This window comes from Coloeus monedula (genome assembly GCF_965178545.1).
Source record: "Coloeus monedula genome assembly, chromosome: 1".
Lineage (NCBI taxonomy): Eukaryota > Metazoa > Chordata > Aves > Passeriformes > Corvidae > Coloeus > Coloeus monedula.
Genome location: NC_138781.1, coordinates 141179533 through 141199950, shown reverse-complemented (window position 1 = coordinate 141199950; position 20418 = coordinate 141179533). Strand labels below are relative to the sequence as shown.

The following is a 20418-nucleotide window of genomic DNA, read 5'->3' as shown; positions in this document are numbered from 1 at the left end:
ATTATTTAAGATAGTTTTTTAAGCAGTTAGCACAGTCTTATTCTGAGGAAGATGCCCCAGAGAAAGTTTCCCCATATAATGAGGGGTGCCTGTGTAGCCCATACAGACTTGCAAATTGGTGTTATGCATGTGATAACTATGCAGTAGTACAGAAGATAGTCTGGAATTGTTCAGTCACTATCTCTCACTGGTTTCTAATTAGTTACCTTACTTTAGACACCAAACACAGAAAATTGTTATCCTTCTGAACTGCCTTTCCTGATTACTATTTGGCAACCCTAATTTCAATATATGATGTAAAACAGCTCTCTGAAAACTGTTAAAGAAACACAATTGTCTTAAAAAAATTAGCTAAACTTAGTGAGGGTTAAACTAAACTTTTTTTCCCTGTAAGTGTCATTCACCCGACCTAGAATTCTTTAATAGATACAGAGCAGAGCAGAACTGAAAGAATTTTTAATTTCAGTGCTTTGTATATTTACAGAGGGATTACAACAAACTTCTACACTTTATCTACATTTTAATAGGTCAGTGCGAACATATGAAGTGTATTAAGGTGGACTGACTCACTTATTAAACTTACGTGAATTTGCCCAAAGCCCCCAGCAGTTGTATGCAGCAGGGGCAGGGCAGACATGCATGATTGAGGTCATGCATCCAGCCAGTTTGTAAGATGATCCCTCTGTACTGAGCCATCAGCCATCCTTAGCATAGGGGCGCACTCATACACGCATTCCTGTCAAGTCATCTTGTGAAAGGCTGCTTGCTTCCAGCTTGGCTTGAAAGTGCAACCTTAATAAAACTCACTGAAGCCTGAGAGAAAATAGCAGTTCTGCAGCAGATAGTGTAGGGGAAAGAGACTGGGATATGCATATGCAGCTGACTAAAGCAGGCTACATGCTGGACTGTAACAGAGAGGAAACAATAAATCTTAACTACTATGCAATAAATATTCCCAATTTTAACTAAGGAAGCTATCCTCACAGTGAAATTAAAAAAAATAACAGTTTATCCAAGGTTGATTGTTAAAGTGTGCTGCTCCAGTCCTTTTTCCAAAGACTTTAAGGGAAATTAAGAACAAATTTAAGAAAGAGGAAGAAAAAGTTTTTCTTAAAGCAAGAAAGGAAAGTTGTAATAACATGTCAGTTTTCTTTTCCTCTGCTTTCCTGGCAGCGATTCTTGCTCTTGTAGGCTGTACTAACCAGCGTCGGGGTCCAGAAGCCAGTGGGAGAAGATTTAACCGGGTTCAGCACGGGCAGTGCACCTATACTTTCATTCTGCCAGAACAGGACGGGAACTGTCGTGAAAGCACGACAGACCAGTACAACACAAATGCTCTTCAGAGAGATGCTCCTCACGTGGAACAGGATTTATCTTCCCAGAAACTGCAACATCTGGAACATGTGATGGAAAATTACACTCAGTGGCTGCAAAAAGTAAGTGTTTCCTTTTTTTGTTTCTCACTAAATGATTTTTTTGGGGGATGTTTATGTTGTTCAAAGTTTTCCTTAATTTCTATGAGAACAGAAATAATAAGGATTGATATAGTTCTTGGCTGTGTAGGAGACAAATGTTTTAGCCAGAGTGCACCCTTCCTAGTGACATTGCTCTCGGGAGTGGAATTTTCTTCATTTTACTGAAAGATGCAACTTCTTAAGGCTTTTTTTCGAGAAACTATGTATGCGTGTGAGTCAGAGAACACAAAAATCCTCCAGAGACTCTACTGATAGAACTTACTAAGTTCTTGTAAGCTCTACTTATAGTTCAGAGATTCAGCTCAGATGTCATACAGGATACCTGCTACGCTGACAGCAAAAGGGAGCATTTAAAAAGTCAGCATTTAAAGGCACTGGGTTAGGAATATCATTGCTCCTTCATAAACAGATCCTGTAATACTACTCTACCCAGCTGATTTCTGGAAAGAAACAGGAAATTATATAGACATTCACACTTCTAAATCTTCACAGTTTAACCATGTTGAATACACTGGTCTTGAAACAGCCTGCTTCAATTTGTGTTTGTATATGTGCATTCTTTCCTAGAAAGGGGAAAATGGGTTTCAAAGTGTTGCACTTACTTAATAGAAGTAATTATTTTTATGAAGTTTGAGTCTGAAAGGATTAAATATGTGAATAATTTCACTCATATGAGCAGTCCCATTCACCTTAGCATGATTACTCGTGTAAAATTACATACCTTGCATGGATATTGTCCATGCCTTGGTAAAGAAAATGCTTTGGGGTAGCTGGCCAGTTAAAATAAATAAACAGTCCGTGTACAGCTATTTGTGATATTCCCATTTACATGCTGGCATTTTGACCTGGCAAAACTTGGAAAATTGCACAACTGAGTGATGCAACTAGTCATATAATATGGTACAGAAAATGCTGTATATGTGCCCATTTGAGAGATACAGGATTTAACTGCAACACAAGTTCATACTAAGAGTGACCATCAATAAAACTCTAATGAAGACTCTTACTAGGTGGGCTGAAACTTCATATTAGCATAGTTGTTGCTAACCTATCTCATTTACAACTTTTGTTTCATCCAGTCAGTATATAAGACAGAAATATGTCAAAAAGCATATACAGCCACCCCCACCCCCCTAACTCTACTAGAATTTTTAGAGAGGATTTCCTGATTTTTTTGTAAATTACTTGTTCTCTTGGATACCTGGCTGTAGCAAGAGAGAGAAGATTCTGTGCAGAAAATATAACCAAGCATTTAATTTTTAGACTACTTCCCTCATTTTTTAATGTCTTGATCTGCCTTGGGGAATATAGGACTGGAAATGAGGGGATGTTTTATGTAGAGGAAGAGAAATTATTTTACTGTGCCTTGGCAGGCTGAGACAAGCACTAAAAAGAGGAAAGTTGTTTTCTGCTTTTATACACATATGATTTTAGTTGAGGAAATTGCCTGCTGAATCATGCTTCTAAGACTTAACTTATTCTGTGTTTGTCCACTAGAGACTGAACTAAGATCACTGTTTCACTGAACATAAAGAAATATGAGTCTCTGGAGTGTGAATGTCTGAGGGTTAGTCCTCTCACACTTTGGAGAGAAGTGATTAAACAGGTAGGAAGCCCAATGACAGGGGTTTATATTTGAGGACTGTTTTCTTCTGCAATGATTGTAAAACAGGCTGAGGGAAGAACTATCCCCCTCCTCCTTTCCATCCCAGCCCCCAACCCCCTGCTCCCAGGGGTTAGCATAAAACTGGGATTATGCATGTATCCCCATGTGTCAGTTTTCCTTGGAATGAAAGGACCAGTTTCTCTGTGTGAAGGGCCATGTCTCACTCTGAACAAATGAGGTTGATGCAGCTCCTTTATAGCATCTCTGAATACTGAATTTGCTTTGTTGTTGTTGCCACTACAAAGCGTCTCAGCCATAACTCATTTCCTTTCAACACATGTATAATGCTCAAGTGTAATGAATATATTATGTAGATATCTCACATCTCATTTTTATACTCTGCGTTTATTTTTCCCCCTAAACTTTCTACACTAAATAGCATTTTACAGTGCACCTGCTGTGAAAGAACTAAAGAATAATTAACTGTTGTAGGTCTTTTACTGGAAGAGAATACTTATAATCAGAAATAATGTTTAAGAATTTTAGAAATATTCTGACTTACATAAAGGAGCTATGTTGATTACTTCAAGTAATAGATATAAATTTCAATAAAAATTTACCTTGCCAATGTTTGGCAAAGTGAATTATTTTCTCAGCACAAGTGCTCCCCTGTGATATTTAAAAAATACTTAGTATGAAATTTTGTAAGAATCATGGCTTACTTAAATCTAGTATTTTAATTTAAAATTGTTATTCTTCAATATCTAAATTATGAGTTCTAGAAGCAAAACAAGTATACTTTTCTGTAAAAAAGTAAATTTTTTTATTTTCTTAAACTCAAAATTGCTTCTTTGATGATCTACAAGCTTGATTGTAGATAAAAATGCTCTTGCTTGTGGAGCCAATTACAGGCAATTAAGGCCCAGCCTTGTCCATTATAATTTGCATATCTGTAATCAGTGTAACTAGGGTTGGTGGACAAACCAGGCATATGGCAAAATGCTTTGCACAGAAACTACGTGGAAGAAGATGACTTGGTAAACATTTTTTGAGATTTTTCCTAGAACTGTTTATTTTAATACCGGATAACTTTCCCCATTGTTTAAGCTTGGGTTTCATTTCTGCAATATGTTTATACTGATAGTTCAAAACAAACAGTTCATCACATTTTCTTTCTTGCAGTAACTGACTGGCTCACGTGACGCTGTTTGGTATTTAGTTGCAGTGTCTAAGTATTGCCAAAGAAATGTTATCATCGTGTCTTAGGAAGTTGCTGTTGGCTTGCTGAACTTACAGTATCGATGGACTCAGTGTACATTCAGGATAGCTGTATAGATGAGTGTTCCATATACTTTTCCTGCCATCTAAATGGTAGTAATAATTGTTATAACAGTAATAAGTGAGTTTTACATGATCCACTCTTTTCTTCTTGCTCATTATCTAAGCAGAATACCATAGAAGTTTAAAAATATTGCTTAATGGTAGTATACTATTAGAAGCTAACACATACAAGTGTTACAAGTAGGTAGATAGACTTAAACCAAAAAGAAAAAGAAGCTTCAACTCACTTCCTTTCCCTTCAATGTGCCTGTGCTGTTATTTACCAGCAAGAACTGAGGAAGTATGAAATTATGGTCTGGATTCAGTCATTAAAGAAAGAAATTATGAGCAATTTTTCTGGGATATATCTATAACCATTTGATAGTCTAAAGTTTATTCTTACAATGGTTTTGATAATTTTTTTTGGTGGTATTTTTTGTGGTCTTTGTTGACTTCCTTATTTTGCGACAGTAACAACACAAGTCCTCACCTAGGATTTAAACAGGTAAGGGACCTAGGTTTTGAGGGGGCCAGTCACTACATAGGAGAAAATGGCTTTTGGAAAGACTGGTGTCTGTCACTGTGTGCTGTGGCTCCACTGGAAGTCTGTCTCTTAGTGCTGTCTTTGCCATCAGGGCTTAACTCCTGTTTTCTGCAATGAAATATAATATGCTTATATGTGTGGAGTGGCTGATTTTTGCCTTGGGTTTTTTATGGTTTGCTGAAGATGGGAAAATCCCTTACATGTCACACTTTCTGTGAAGCTGAGTGAAAATATGACAGGGCAAGCTGAGTGAAAATGTGATGGAGCGTGCCCTGGATAGGAGAGATCTAAAAAGCTGTAATAATGTCCTATCAGGCAAATTTATATTAATATACAGATGGAGATGGTCATTGTGTATGCGAAAGTTTTGTCATATTAAGAAACCAATTTTCCCTAGTTGAACTATCACAAGAAATAGTAAAAGTTCCATTTTATTTATGTTTCATTGAGTATTTTGCAATGTGACCTGTGACCTAAAAATTCACATGATATTTGGATGTTAAGCGCAACCAGGAGATGCATGATGAGCTCCTGCTAACTCTCACAAAGAAAAGGTGGTCATTGGATTTAGAATCTGGTATTCTGCATGTATAAGCATTACTAACATGGCTGTGTAAAGAATGGCTTTCCAGTAAACCTTTCCTTTTTCAAGGTAGACCAGGGCTAAAAGGAAGCAGTGAGAAAGGTTGATCCAAAACTGGGCACTAGCTTCCTATTTGGTGTCCAGCTCAAACCTGTATTTATTTTCTAGACACAGAGGCTGCTTACTATTCTGGGTGCTTCTTTCTGCTTTGGAGTCAATGAATTCTCATATCCAAAGCAGAGCCTCATCCTAGTGATATTTGAAGTGCAGTTCCCACAAACATGTTGTGAAACAAAGGGTGGAATTAGTGGGATTTCTTAGTGTACTACTCAGTGAGCAAGTATATATGTATAAAAGCCAAATTTAAGGACTAAAAATAACTTCATGGAAATAAACTGGCTCCAAAAAAATACATTTGAGTGTAAACCCAAAATTGCTTATATACCCCCAAAAATCTATTGGCCAAAAATATGCCTGCTTTTCAAAGTTTTATTTGTCAAATTGCTCAAGTCCTTGGAAATTCTGATGTAACCACAAGAAAGAGGCAAGACTTCAAATGTGGAAATGCCTAAAAGCTTTACGTTATTGGGGAATAATTTATTTGGCAATTAATTTTTTTTAAGAAGCAGAAGAATCAGGGAATTAGACTGAAAGACAGTTATTACTTTAAAAAACATTTCCCATGCTTGGAGGCAAGGCTTTATCATAATGTTCAGTAGGACCTGAATGTGTTTATTTACAGTGATGACAGCCATAATTAGGAAATTTCTGGTAACAATAAAATGTTACATTTATTAGTCATCAGAATTGTCCAACCAAGATGCCCAGTGGGAGATCTCATTTGGAGCACTGAGAGCTTTTCTAAATGAAACTGGTATACAGTAAATGGCATGTCATTTTGAGGGTGCTGAGAACTCATCGTTCCCATTCCATTATGTGGTTTGGAAGCAATCAGTGCTGTGTGCCCTGGAAAAAAAAAAAAGACAGCCAATAGGGGAAAAGTAGTGAGGTTGGGTATGTTAAGACTGCATCATCCCACCCAAACTTAGAATCATAGAATCACAGGATCATTAAGGTTGAAAAAGACTTCCAAGGTCATTGAGCCCAACCTTTGACCAAACATCACCACATCAATTAAATCATGGCACGAAGTGCTACATCCAGTCTTTTCTTGAGCACCTTCATGGACAGTGACCCCACTAATTCCCTGGGCAGTGTGTTCCCATGCTTAACCGCCCATTCACTGAGGAATTTTTCCCTGCCCTTCAACCTGAACTGCCCCTGGCACAGCTTGAGGCCATTTCCTCTTGTCACTTCCTGCTCAGGAGAAGAGGCCAACCCCCACCTCACTACAACCTCCTTTTGCATAGTTGTAGAGAATGAGAAGATCCCACTTCAGCCTCCTTTTCTCCAGGCTTTTCTCCAGCTCCTTCAGCTTCTCCTCATACAACTTACACTTTAGACCCTTCACCAGCTTTGTTGACCTTTTCTGGACCTGCTCCAGCCACTCACTACCCATCTTGAATTGAGGGGCCTGAAACTGGACACAGCACTCGAGGTGTGGCTTCACCAGTGCCCAGTACAGGGGGAAAATCACTGCCCTGGTCCTGCTGGCCACACTATTCTTGATACAGGTCAGGATGCCATTGGCCTTCTTAGCCACCTGGGCACACACTGGCTGGTGTTCAGATGCTGTCCACTAGTACCCCCAGCTCCTTTTCCACTGGGAAGCTTTCCAGCCACTCTGCCCCCAGCCTGTAACGCTGCAGGGGGTTGTTGTGACCCAAGTGCAGAACCGCACTTGGCCTTGTTTAACCTCATACTGTTGGCCTTGCTCCGTAGATCCAGCCTGTCCAGATCCCTCCGCAGAAACTTCCTACCCTCCAGCAGATCAACACTCCTACTCAATTTAGTGTAATCTGTGATCTTAATGAGGATGCACTCAATACCTTCATCCAGTTCATTGATAAAGTCATTAAATAGGACTGGCCCCAATACTGAACCTTGGGGACCTCATGAGTGACTGGCCACCAGCTTGAGTAGCACCATTCATATTCACACTCTGGGCCCAGTCTTAGAGCCAGTTTTTAACAGAGCAAAGAGTGTACCTGTCCAAGTCATTGGCTGCCAGCTTCTCCAGGAGAATACCAGTTACCCAAGATAGTGTTTTCTTTGCTGCCGAGAATCTCAGTGCTGTGTCATGAGACCATAGCAAGCCCAGAGGAAGACTCAGCTGTCTGAACTGTCCTGTGGAAGTCCCTGTTTGTCTTCACTGACCCCAGGAAAATCCTGAGCAGCCCGCTTCCTGATTTAAATGCCTCAGTTAAGTGTGATGGATTTAATCTTTACTTCTGTTCATGTCTGCAGTATGGACTTTGCTTGTGACTGCTAGGAAACTGTAAACTTTAAGCATTCTGGTTTCCCTTTTCTAATACAGATGTAGCACTACTATCCAATTTCACAAGGCTGTTGGGAAGCTTAATATGTTATTTTTTGTGTTGCTTTTGGAGTCTTTCTGGTGGAAGGTATTTTGTGATCTTAACAGTTTATGTATTATAATAATGTTTACAATACTTACAGACAACTGTGAGATTAAAAATCTTTTGGAAGGAAATTGCTTTTAATATAAGTAACTAAAGTACTGCATAAAAAATAAGCAGATAAATACAATGAATATACATCTATAAAGCCAAGAATATCTTGCAGGTTGCTGTTGGGTAAATGGATTATTTGTGTCCTGCTCACAGTCAGAATAGTCCTCATTCTTGCAGGGTTCTTAAAACCTGTCAAGCAGCTGCTGCTCCAACCTAAAATGCAAGCAACTGAATCTTGTACGGATCCTCATGAAGACCAGTGAGGGATGCCTTGTTTTCCAGAGCTACCATTACCAAAAATTTTGAATAAACTTGTTATCAAAACTGGGATAATTTGCGTGACCTACTGCAAGCAAAATCTGAAAGGTGAAGATACTTAACAGTCTACTTGTATTCATCTCAATTTACAGTTCAGCTTTGTTCAGTTTTATTCTCTGTATTTGCAGCAATTGCAGGCTAGTAAATGAGGAAGAGCTAGTAAATGAGGACCTTCTAGAACAGTATCACAGTTTAGTTGTCCTGTGAACTCATCTTTAATACCAGCAGCTCAAGTGTCTTGAATAAACAGTCCTGGTGTAAAAGTCTTCCCAGTAGCATAAGAATTTCCTCTCTTGTTAAGGGGTTGAAGTTTGATCAGGAAAAGGAAATTGAAATAGTTTCTTATTTCACAGAAAAAACCTTTTTCTTCTGAAACAAGCTGTACTTTACACAAACTTATTTTTGTGCAACCACATGTGCATATTTTGGACAGTGTTATGAAACACGGTGGTGAATATTCACCTGGAAGGGTAACTTAGAAATGCCATAAATTGTTGCACATTTGCACTGCATTCTCATTAATACTTCTGTACAAAGATCAAAATTCACTTTTCATTGCCTTAGTTAGGAATCTGGGTAATCTAAGACAGTGTAAGTCACTACTCAACTGGGATAAGAATTCTAATCCGTGACTTGCACCACTTTAATTATCCCTGTTTAAAACTGATGCAAGTCAAACTCACAACTTTCTTGTCTAGACAAGACCTAACAGTGAGTTACACTCAACATTGAACAGGCATATGGTGCAGATGGTCAAAGCAAGACAGGTACAGGGCCAGCTGGAAAGATGTTCAAGGTACACTATATAAATGGTTTGCTTTCAGGTTTAAACCAAACCAACCAACCAAAAAAATTTTTAAGATAATGCTGTAATTACTCAGAGGAAGTCATATAGAAAATCAGTATTCTAGGCCATGGAGCTACCTGATTGAAAGAAATTTCTTATACTTCCTTGACTAGCTTCTAGGAGGAAAAATGAAAAAAAAAAAAAAGTAAAGAAAAAAAAACCACTAAGAAAAGGGTAATAGTAAGAGAACTATGCTAGTTCCATGGTGGAATAGGTGTGTCTTTAGGAAAGGTACTTTAAAGGTCTGTTACATGATAGTACATGGTCAATCATATGGTCTGTGTTACTATTCCTTTCTTAAAGGAGAGAGAAATAAGCTGAAAATCCATGTAAAATGTTGCAGTTGAAAAATCTGTGTAGAAGATCTATGAGTAAAAAGTGGCTGATCAAAAACTCTCTAAGAAGTCTCCAGAATTCCTCTCCCTTCCACACCTCACTCTGGTGCATGAGTGTGTGCACACATACATGCATTTTGATCTTTGGAGTGTTTGGTGTTAAGGTATATGGAAATCTGTTTCTAAGTGTTGTGTCTTAAATCCATTCTCATGCTTTACCAATCTACTTGCTGTCAATCTGTTGTTCTCAAACTGACCTGTTGGCTTAAAAAAAAAATAGGTAGCAAGATGAAACCTTGTTTGTTGTACATGCATCAATTCTGTGTGAGTGGTTCCCCAACTGTGTAGCTGAAAAAGCATTTTACAAAAGCACATTTGCTTTTGTCCTTTCCAGAATGTATATGAAGCAAGAATTTTCGTATATTCTGGAAAAAATATTGGAGTTTTGTTCTCCCCATTCCAGGCACATTGCTGTTTTTACGTGCGTACATGTTGCAAGACACACCTGATTGTGCTTTGTGCATGCATGACATCTGCTTCTTTAATAGGAAATGGCCTAAGTGTATACCTATAATTTTTCATCACTTCTTTTGGGATTTTTATTTGTAAATTGTTGCTATTTGTCATGTTGTCTCTAGTTATCTTGTTGCAAATACAGGTACCGGGCATTCCTTCTGACATAGGAATGTATGGAAATAACCAAAATTCACTTGTTCCATTTAGCAGAATTTTCTTCTGATTCTGTTCTGCTTGAGAATTTGGGTCCTGGTATTCTATCTCCTCCTTTTGTACCAAGGAGGCTTGGGAGATTACAGTAGAGATAGGATAAACTCTGAGCACCCCTGCCAGGATGAAATTAAGGCAAGACTAGAGAACTGTGGGAGAAAATTGGGAGTATGAAGAAACAACCTTAGAAGGTAATTTGTCTGGTTTTGACAACATGGCTTCTTTCACACTAGAACATAGATGATCAGATTGGTGCTGATCAATTTTGAATCTAAACCTTTTTCTGCTGCAGGCTGATGTGCCATTTATAGACTAATCCTGCCTTCTTTCACATCTAAATTTCCCTTAAAGGCTTTCTGTATGCAAGAGATTTTTCTTGCATACAGAATGATACTATTTAAATTACAAAACTTAAGTCTTAGGGATAACACTGTTAGCAACCTAAAAGTGCAGAGGGAACTTGCAAGGTTTTAAAGAGGAAAGCACTGAGTTTGACACACTTGAGTGCTCCTGCCCACTATTTTAAATGTTGCAGTAAACTTTGAGTCCTTACCAAGGCTCTTCATTCTTCAAAGTGGGATTACTATGTCTGGAATGTAGGTGAAAAAAAAATCTGACTCTTGATGTGTAAATTTAATATTTTTAGATTTATTTTAATTTTTCGCCTTTAATACACTCCAGATCCATGGAACATATTTCAAATACCCACAAAAATCAAAGAAGTTCTAGTACAATCTGTAGAGATGCTTTTACATTCATCTTCAGGACTGTAGTGGACTTGCCTGCCCTCTGGATCATATTGTTTATGCATGTTTTAAAGTTTTCAGACTATGTTTATAAAAGTGTATTTTTCTTTTGGAATCTCTTGCCTGCAAATATGGTCTGGCACAGTGGAGATTTAGGAAAAAAATAATTTAGTTGTTGTTAAATGATAATTTTTTTTGTTTTCTTTTTCTAGGCAATGTATTGAACGAATGTTTGAATTTGGATCAAACCACTCATGGTTCTATTTAATAGTGATGATTTTCACTTTCATACATTCAACTTTGAGTAGCTTTAGCGATATTTATCTTCTGGGCATTTTAGTTCTCATGCAGAAGTCTTTTGAAGGAAAGAGAACTGTATTAAATAAATCTCTTTTCTAAAACTCTGCCTTCAGTTCAGTGTGCGGGTAACCGTAAGGGTGAATAATAAGGTCATTTACATGTCTTTCTCTTCTCCCTTCTGAGTCATGAATTTGTGTCTCAAAAAGGCAAGGATCTTCAAATAATTATCTCACTATCACTATCAGAGCACTACTTCTCCTAAAAATTTTTTTTTAAATTGAAAAACCTGTGTAGAAATTACTGGATATTTCTGAAATCTCAGAGAAAGGCTTCATGTACAACCTATTTTCCTGAAGTCCTCTCCAACACCAAAGAACCCCAAAAAAAATGCTGCAGCCTTCGAAAATTGGGCAGTCATATGCAGATAAAAGTGACTGAAATGAGGATTTAGGATCACTGCCTTTATCATTTAAGTATTAACTATATTTATTTGTGTCATAGTTAAATATTTACCCTTCGTAGTCTTAATTCATCAGGAAATTCCTGCAGCCTTCTAGGCCACATCAAAAATTCAACACAGTAATGGGAAACCCCCAAACCACAATGACTTTGGTGCTGTGCCTAGAATTTTGAGGATCTGCTTAGAGGGAAAATTGCTCAAAGAGATGACCTAATCTCTTCCTGAATGAACTATTCCCCTTTGTTCCTTGGCTAAAACTTCATACTTCACTCTGTGTGTGACTTACCACAGCAGAGATAAATGGCCAAGGGCCACCTATCTTTCCCGCGTCACTTCTATCCTGTCAATGGGAAAGGCCATCAATGATCTGCTAGAAAGTTTTTCTGTGTTACTATTTTTGAGTGGAGGAGATATGGACTGCAAAATTCTGTATCACTTTAGCCTGTTAAATACAGAGGCAATGATTAAAGTTGTTTCTCTTCACGTTTTTCTTGAATGATCCAGTTTGATATCTTGGCTTTTCTAAGAATTCTGGCTGATGCAATAAATAGTCTTTTGTATATTCCTCTGACATCATTGACCTTCATGACATCCCACAGCTCAACCATTAGAGTCTTTGTCCTCATGCTAGTTGTTAAAAGAACTATTTGTACCTGTTACAATACCAAAGTTTTATGCAGGGAAGCATGAGCAAGACAACTGTATTTGCAGAGGCACACAAGGGAAGAGGAGTTTGCCATGTACCACAAGGTTATCGTTAAAGGCAAAGGATGATTACAGCAGAATTAATTCAATAATAATTGACAAAAATTAAATTTTATGGCTTGATCTGCTTGATGACCCAGTTTCTGACTTTGGACTATTGGTCTAGGCAGGGTCAGCTCAGGGAAAGTGTAAGGGACCCAGAGAGATATTGAAAAGGCTTAAATATAAGGTGAGAGGTGAGGGTGGTGCTTCAGAGCAAGAAGTCTGTCGATTTGAGGTTGATAGAAGATTTGATTAAAAACCTGTAGGAAGGGTAAATAATTCAGTCCACAAATCTGTGACCGCTGAGGTACCAACCTATCACTAAAGTACACACAATCAGATACCTTGTCCTGATGTGACAGAAAAGACTGAGAAATTACTCTGCTATACAGCGTTGTGTTCAGTAAAATGTCCTGAAACAATGTGGATGTAAACTGTTTACTGGTGTGTGGCACTGTGTTCAGTAAAATGTTCTGAAATAGTGCAGATGTAAACTGTTTACTGGTGTGTGGCCCTACAGATGTAGCAATACTGCATATTTAATTAGTAGTGCAGTCTACTGAAGAAAAACTCACCATAGTTAAAATAAGACATTTCTGTTTTTAAAAAAATGGGAAAATTATTTTTCTAAATTTAAGAATATAGGAATGAGTAAGACAAGATGCTCAGAAGCATGTTTTAATGAGGAAGCCAGAAATTCTCCAAATTTTGCTGGTTATCAAGATATATCTAAAATGCAGATGATCCCAGGCTGAAATGCTGAATGGAACCCAAATGCCATGTTAGGCATTACAGGTGGTAACTAATGCGTCATTTTGTCACCAGGAATGCTCTTGCACCTATTAATGATAATCTCATAAGTAGTGTTTGTGTTTGCTTCTTATGACCATTAAGTGAAGAAACAATTTACTAGCATCAAGCAAGCACCTTGCAGAGTTTGTGATGAACTAGAGGTCAGGAATACTGGAAAGGCATTTGCCCAAATTTGCCAGCTTTAAATTTTGCAAGATCTAAGACCTGACCCCAAGTGTGCTAAGGGTCCTATTTTGAGCTGATGGTACTCAAATGTTCCCTGAGACAAGGTTTACCCCAGTAAAATAAATTGTTTTAATTTCATCATTGGAGTGTTAGCATAAGGACGTAGCTACTTTTCATAGACTTCAACAAGAGGTAGAACTGAGCTGGAATTCCTCTGTTACACTAAACAAGCACATGTATATTTTATTCTTTTGGATAAGTGGATGAGAATGAGAAGTCCAGAGACTTTCTATAGAGAAAAATGACACAAAAGTTCAAAGCATCAGAAAAAATGAGAAGTTTACCTAGAGGAACATGTGACATTAATTACCTTTATTTTTTGCCAATGTATGATAACCATTATGGCATATGCTGTACTAGCCACTAAACAGAGCAGGAATAAAGTCAGGATTTAATTGTTTATTTAACATATTTATATATTGACTTTTAAAGTGAAATGGATGTACCAACATTAAAAATAGTTTTAAAATTAAACACAGACTGAAATAAAATAATTTGTCTGGAATTTGGTTTTTAAAGCTAGGATTAGTGATTGAATTTCTTTAGAGCTAAACCAGTAAGCCAAAAAAAGAATTTGTTATGTTCTACTTTAATACTTCCCACAAAAAAACCTGCCTTATAAACCATAGAAATGGGGACAGAAAAACGAAAAAGAAAAAATTTTTCTTGACCCAGGATTTAGTACTCCTACGCATCTTGGAAACATCTAGTAATTTGGCCACTCACCCCCTGGGGTATTTCCTAGAAGCAGAATTGAGCAAGACTGAAAATGTTTTTTGTTGCACTGTTATGGGCATGAAGATAAGACATGAATTCTTGATCCATAAAATATGTACCAACTGTGACATCCTTTTTCATGTGAAGTTTTAAAGACTACTTCAACATTTTTATTTATTATTTTCTTACCAAAATCATGTAGAGGTCCTGAAATAATGATCAAAACTCTGGTTGTCCATCACTAGAATTAGTCCTTGGTTTTTTTGTCTTTGTTTTTGTTTATTTTTTCTCTGAGCTGTAACTCACCATGGTGGGACTCTGGAAATGTGTTTTAGTGTAAATTTCCCATTTTCATTATTGTTAAGTTTCAAGATGACACCTCAGTGTTAGTTATATCAGTGTGGTTTTGAGTGCTGTCATGTTTTCACTTCCATAGTAAAATCCTTCAGAAAAGCTATAAGAATGATGAAGCAAGACTATTTATAGAATATTACTAGAATGCAATACAAGCTTTATATTGTGAGACATCCTAAGTCAGAATTGTTCAGTATTTTTTCTATCAGAACAGATATTAATTTTGGTTTTGCTTCTCTTAGGCTTAGCCTGGCATTGCTATTATATTTTCCAGGTGTTGTTATCACGAGACCTTACCAAAAGAGTCAGCTAGAAAAGCCAGTCATTTTCTATGGGAACATAAACTCAAAGGAGGTTTTCAACACAGTCCACAAACCCAAACCATTATCATTAAAGAGTCTCAGAGGATTATAAACTGAAAAAAAGATCTTGACTCTCACTTGGAATGTGATGTTAATGAATTCTTTTGGAGCTTGGCCTGATGCTGCTCACAGTGAATCAGCAGGAAAAAACTAAGCTCAATTTCTCTTCAGAAAAGGGGTTTTCCCAACCTCAGGCCCGCCCAGCTCTCTCCTTCTCCTGTCACTTTCAGATGTGGCGGAAGTTCCAGGTCCACCTTTTGGTACCAGCTTTCTGGGCTCATTTACATAAAAATGTTTCTGCCCTAACATAAAGCATAAGAGAGAGACAGACCTCAGCACTGTCCAGGCAAACCTATTTGGCAGAACAGGAAATTCCCAGATGGTCGGGAGGAATTCTAAAGCGTTGGAGTGGTATGTTGCAAAACGCTAGCCTGGCACCCATGGAGACTGAAGTCTGTTATTGATAGAAAATCAGAGGCAAAAAAAAGACGATGTGCTTCCTCACAGTATGCTCTGCAATCACTGCATTGTGTCAACATGAATTTGTGGGGTACCACATCAAGATATGAAATGATAGCATAGTCTCTATCCACAGCCAGTTCCTTCCTCCACATGCCTAGAAAGATACCAACTAAATTGGTGTGCAGTGGCACTTTTATAACAATGGGAAAAAAAAAAAAAACCAACAGCATGAGTCAAAAACCATGTAATCACTGGCATCAATGGAACAATCCCAATATCAATCTGCTGTATCTTAAAGAAGAGGACTCAAGCCCAGCCTTTGAGAAGCAGACAAGCTCAGATTTTTTTTGTTCATTTGAGGATAGGGTTCAGTGTACAGATTTTATTATTCATTCTGCCTACTCCAAACACTCCTCAGGCCTGAAAGGGGGATCATAAAGTACATCTCATGGGAACAATTTTATAGAGATATTTTCAGCATTTCCTTTTTATTTCCTGTCAAAAAGAACATAAAAGAAACTTTGCATACCTTTTTTTCACTGTTCTTCTTTTCAATCCTTTAAAACTCCAAAGAAGAACAGAGATACTGTTGAAACAGAAGCACCCAAAATAATCAGGCAGATTATCTTAATTTAAACCTAGTCTTGGATTCTATCTGGCATCTGAGTCATTTTTTGTGGACATTTGAGTAATTTTTTGTGTTTCTTTTCCTGAAGCAAATCAGGAAATAGTTTAGGATTTTTTTTTCTCAAATACCTTAAAGTAGAAAAATCCTTTTTGTTTGAATTTTCTGCAGATAATTTGTACATTTCCATGAGCTCTTTTTGTGACAGAAATGTTATATAGGAGGTTTAATCCTGCTAGAGACTCTCTGACCTGAGGTCTTGAGACCTCAAGTAAAAACAGCCACATGATGTAGAGCAACAGCAAACCAAAATGCTGTGGTTCCTAGCCAAGAGGTTAGAATTCTAAGTTAAATAATGTAATCCTTCTATATTTTGTCTAATTATTTATAAATTAATCTTCCTTTTCTTTTAAAAATTTGAGTTTTTCAGTAGCTGAAAGAAATGCCATTGAAAAACATTTTCCTGCTGAGAAAATCAGCAGATTGATTTTTTTTTCCCTTTCACATGAGCTAAATCAGCCAGCTAAAAGTTATTTTTCTTAATTAAACCAAAAACCAGGGCATTGGAAGAAAAGTTACAAATAGTTCTCTTTGAACTCAGATGCCTCTAGTTCAGTGGGGACAGTTTGCATGATCTTTTTTACATCAACAACATTCCACATGCATATTCTTTTTATCTTCAAGAAAAAAAAGGAAGTGCAGAAGCAACACTTTCCAGATAAACAGGAGGACACCAAAACAGTTCATCCCTTTTCTTGCTAGAAAATATATCCATGTACTGTGCCTGTACACAAATATTACATTTAGGCTTCTCCTTCATACACCAAGATAATACCAGAATCTGATTCTACTCTCACTCTAGTTAGACCTAAGGCAATCACTTTGTAGAAGTCTGCTGATTTTATCAATTGAGCACATGGTAACAGTGCAGTGTTTTGTTTAGTGATATACTAGAAATGCATATCTGGATGTTAGAATCATAGAATAGTTGAGGTTGGAAAGGACCTTCAAGACCATCTAGTTCCAGCCCCACAGCCACAGTCAGGTACATCTTTCACAAGACCGGTTTGCACAAAGCCCCATCCAACCTGGCCTTCAACACTTCCAGGGATAGGGCAGCCACATCTTCTCTGGGCAGAGATGCTTTGAAAGGTGGGGACTCTTTCTTTCCTGGACTTGCAGGAGCCTGTGTGTCTTGTTTGATAGGGTTATATGTCATCCCTCTGGCATCTTATGACAATGATGTCTTTTAATTCCATATGCCAGTCACCAAGCCCACACACATTTTTCTTTTATTTTTCTACACTGCAGCACACTAAGAAAATATTTTACTGTGAAGGTCATCAGATAAAATTTACAAAAATTATTAGAGATGCTTGAGTGTCCCTCCCAATAAATGATCTCTCTTAAATCCAGAAATTCTGTAGTATTAGTACATGGAAGCAAGTCATGCAGGTTTCCAGTATTTCTTTTAATTACACAATGTAGATAAAAAGATCAGAATTAAATCACTTGTCCTTCATAATTTAAGACAGCTGAATAATGTACATTAAATGCACCGTAGTGGAGCAGGAACACCTCTGGTTTTAGGACAAATGAAATTCCATTGCAGTAATCATTTGCAGGATTTTTAGCTTGGAAGAAAGTTTACAGAATGATTGAAAAACTTGAGAAGAAAATATTATAATGATTTTATTTCAAATTACTGACCATCTGATATAAATTAAGTGCCTAACTATAGAAATCACAGCTGTAGTGATGTCAAAGGCAGAACTCAAGCAATTTCAGTACCATCAAGACTGCATATCTAACTCTGCTGGTTGAATTTCTGGCCCTATGAAAGTAGCAGTGTTACTGCTGTAACTTCCATGCGTGTATCTGTTATAGCTCTCTTCAGTACTGACAGAGGCTTCATGGTTGCTTTACAGTCTTGCATTCCTTTAAAGAATGGCAACAATTAATCATACTTCTATAACCTTTTGTGTTCAGAATCCCAACACATTTTACAAACATCAGTGAATAAAGATTCATAACACTCAGAAGGCTTGGAGATGGCATGAATTTTCTTATTATTATCCAGTGGAAAACCCAAGGTATACACAACCTACAAGCTGACATACCTTCAGGCACTTCAGAAACCTAAGTACAGCCAACAATAAACCAAGACCTGAGGTAGCTTCAGTTTTTATATGATAGCTATCAAAATACTCCACACTAATACAGATAGGTAAATATCCAACTTCTGTCAGGTTACTCCTCTCACTGCTGTCCAAAAAATTTGGGTTTTATTGGCTAATTTCATAGCTGGTGTAAATCTACACTGCTCAACAGAGGTTAGTGGAATGGTGTTGGTTTAAATCAGGTCGGCTTCTGGATGCTCATGCTCGCACTAAAACCTCATTCTCGATGAATTGAGACAAATTGAGCCTCCTTGATGAATTTGACTACTTTATTGGAATGGAAACTAAGCTGGTCAGAGCTCCTGCACACATCCATGATATTTCCTTTTCTCACTCAATTTATAAAATGGCTGTTTTTTGTATTTCTGAAGAGACCAGCCCTGGTCACACAACCTGATGTGCAAAGGAGCTGTGCTGTGGTGCAGCAACGATTCCTCAGCAGCACCCACGCATGGAAACGTCAAAACATTTGACATCTACTTCTGTTTGTCAAATGACACATGTGGAAAGATGAGCCAGTGGGCAAGACAAGCATGGCTAGACAGAGAGATTTGACTGGAACTAGGGAGGGAGAGATTCTGACCAATGGAAGAAGGGACAGGCCACTCAGGAGCGCTGCAATGTTATAATGAGGTTCTGTAGGGAGAAAACTAGAAGGGCCAAAGCACAACTAGAACTTAATCTGGCTACTGCTGTGAAAGACAATTAAAATATTGCTATAGTGTTACTTTAATAGTTGGACCAGTTGTTTCTGGGAAGTGGTTGAATCACCACCCCCGGAGGTATTTGAAAAATGTAGATGTGGTGTTTAGGGACATGGTTTTGTGGTGGACTTGGCAGTGCTGGGTTAATGGTTGGACTTGATGGTCTTAAAGTTTTTTTCCAGCCCAAATGATTCTATGATTCTATTACTGTGAATAAGAGAGATGAGTTTGTTGCAAAATGTTTGCAACATAGGAACATTTTTAAAGGGATTAGTCTCTACACTGAGTTTTGGATCAAATTTCTCAACACTCTTCTATTGTTTTATGGTACATATTTTTTATCACAAGCAAAGTATCATTCATTGCAGAACAAATAACTATGGCAATATGGATATTTAATTGATTTTTTTTAATGATTGACTCTCATGTTGCCACTTGCCTAAGCCCACACTGTGTGAGTTTTCAGATGCACCAAGCAAAGCAGTGTGTTTTTATCTATTTCTATTATGTGCATATTTCCAAATTTACTATTCTGTGTACTATTTTAGATGATTCTTCATATATGTTCACATGTCTTCTACTGAAGGTCTTAGAAAATCTGTGTTCATATAAATATTTAGAATAGCACACTTTGGCCTGGTTTACAGTTTTTTCAAATGTCTTCTGGTTTAGAAGTTTTAGCTTGTTAGGTCAAGCCACTGTCATCTCTGTTGCATAGCATGCAAGGGAACAAATCATTAAAATACATAAAATTACATAAGCACAAGCAGATTTAGTAAAAATGTAATGAAAGTGAGCAGTGAAGACATTACTAAACCATTGAGTAGAAAACACATCAAATTTTTGGTAGGAAGAAGGAATGATAATAAAATTTCAAGGAACAATGTCATTATGTCTGAGGAATTGTAGACTACCTTTCAACTAGAAAAAAATTAATAAGTCTATTATCAATACCTCAAATACCCCTTGCAATATAAAAAGCAGCTTTTATGTGGACTTATGGGATTACCTATATTTTTATAACCTTCTTTGTGTTATCAGGAATGTTAATATTAGTTTGATTTTTATTAATTTCACTCTTTCTAGTTATACCTACTCGAATATTCACTGCCCTTGCTTCTATTTCTGTTTCTGTTTACTGTAGATTAGTACAGCATCACTGAGTTCAACAAAATGTAACTAAAAGCAGAACAGGCATTGTTTTCTTTTGCATATGTAACATAATTTTGAACATATGGTTCCAAGCATATTTTTGAATTAAATTGTCACTAACTTCAATGAATGCTTGTTTTTAATTTTTTTTCTGCTTTTATGTTTTGCGTTTCTTGCCCAAGAGATTCATAGCCAGCTGCAAGGCCCCTTCTTTGGGCAACAC

General features: G+C 37.3%; 1 protein-coding gene across 1 annotated transcript in view; it reads left to right on the top strand.

Moving 5' to 3' along the window:
* Window positions 1–1139: 1139 nt before the first annotated feature.
* Window positions 1140–20418, top strand: part of ANGPT1 (angiopoietin 1) — a gene marked incomplete at both ends in the record, with an annotated part of 153359 nt that continues 134080 nt past the window's right edge. Inside the window, one exon of the mRNA XM_082290223.1 lies at window positions 1140–1436. Within this exon, the coding sequence (XP_082146349.1) occupies window positions 1140–1436 (297 nt within the window). The remainder of the gene's footprint in view (window positions 1437–20418) is intronic.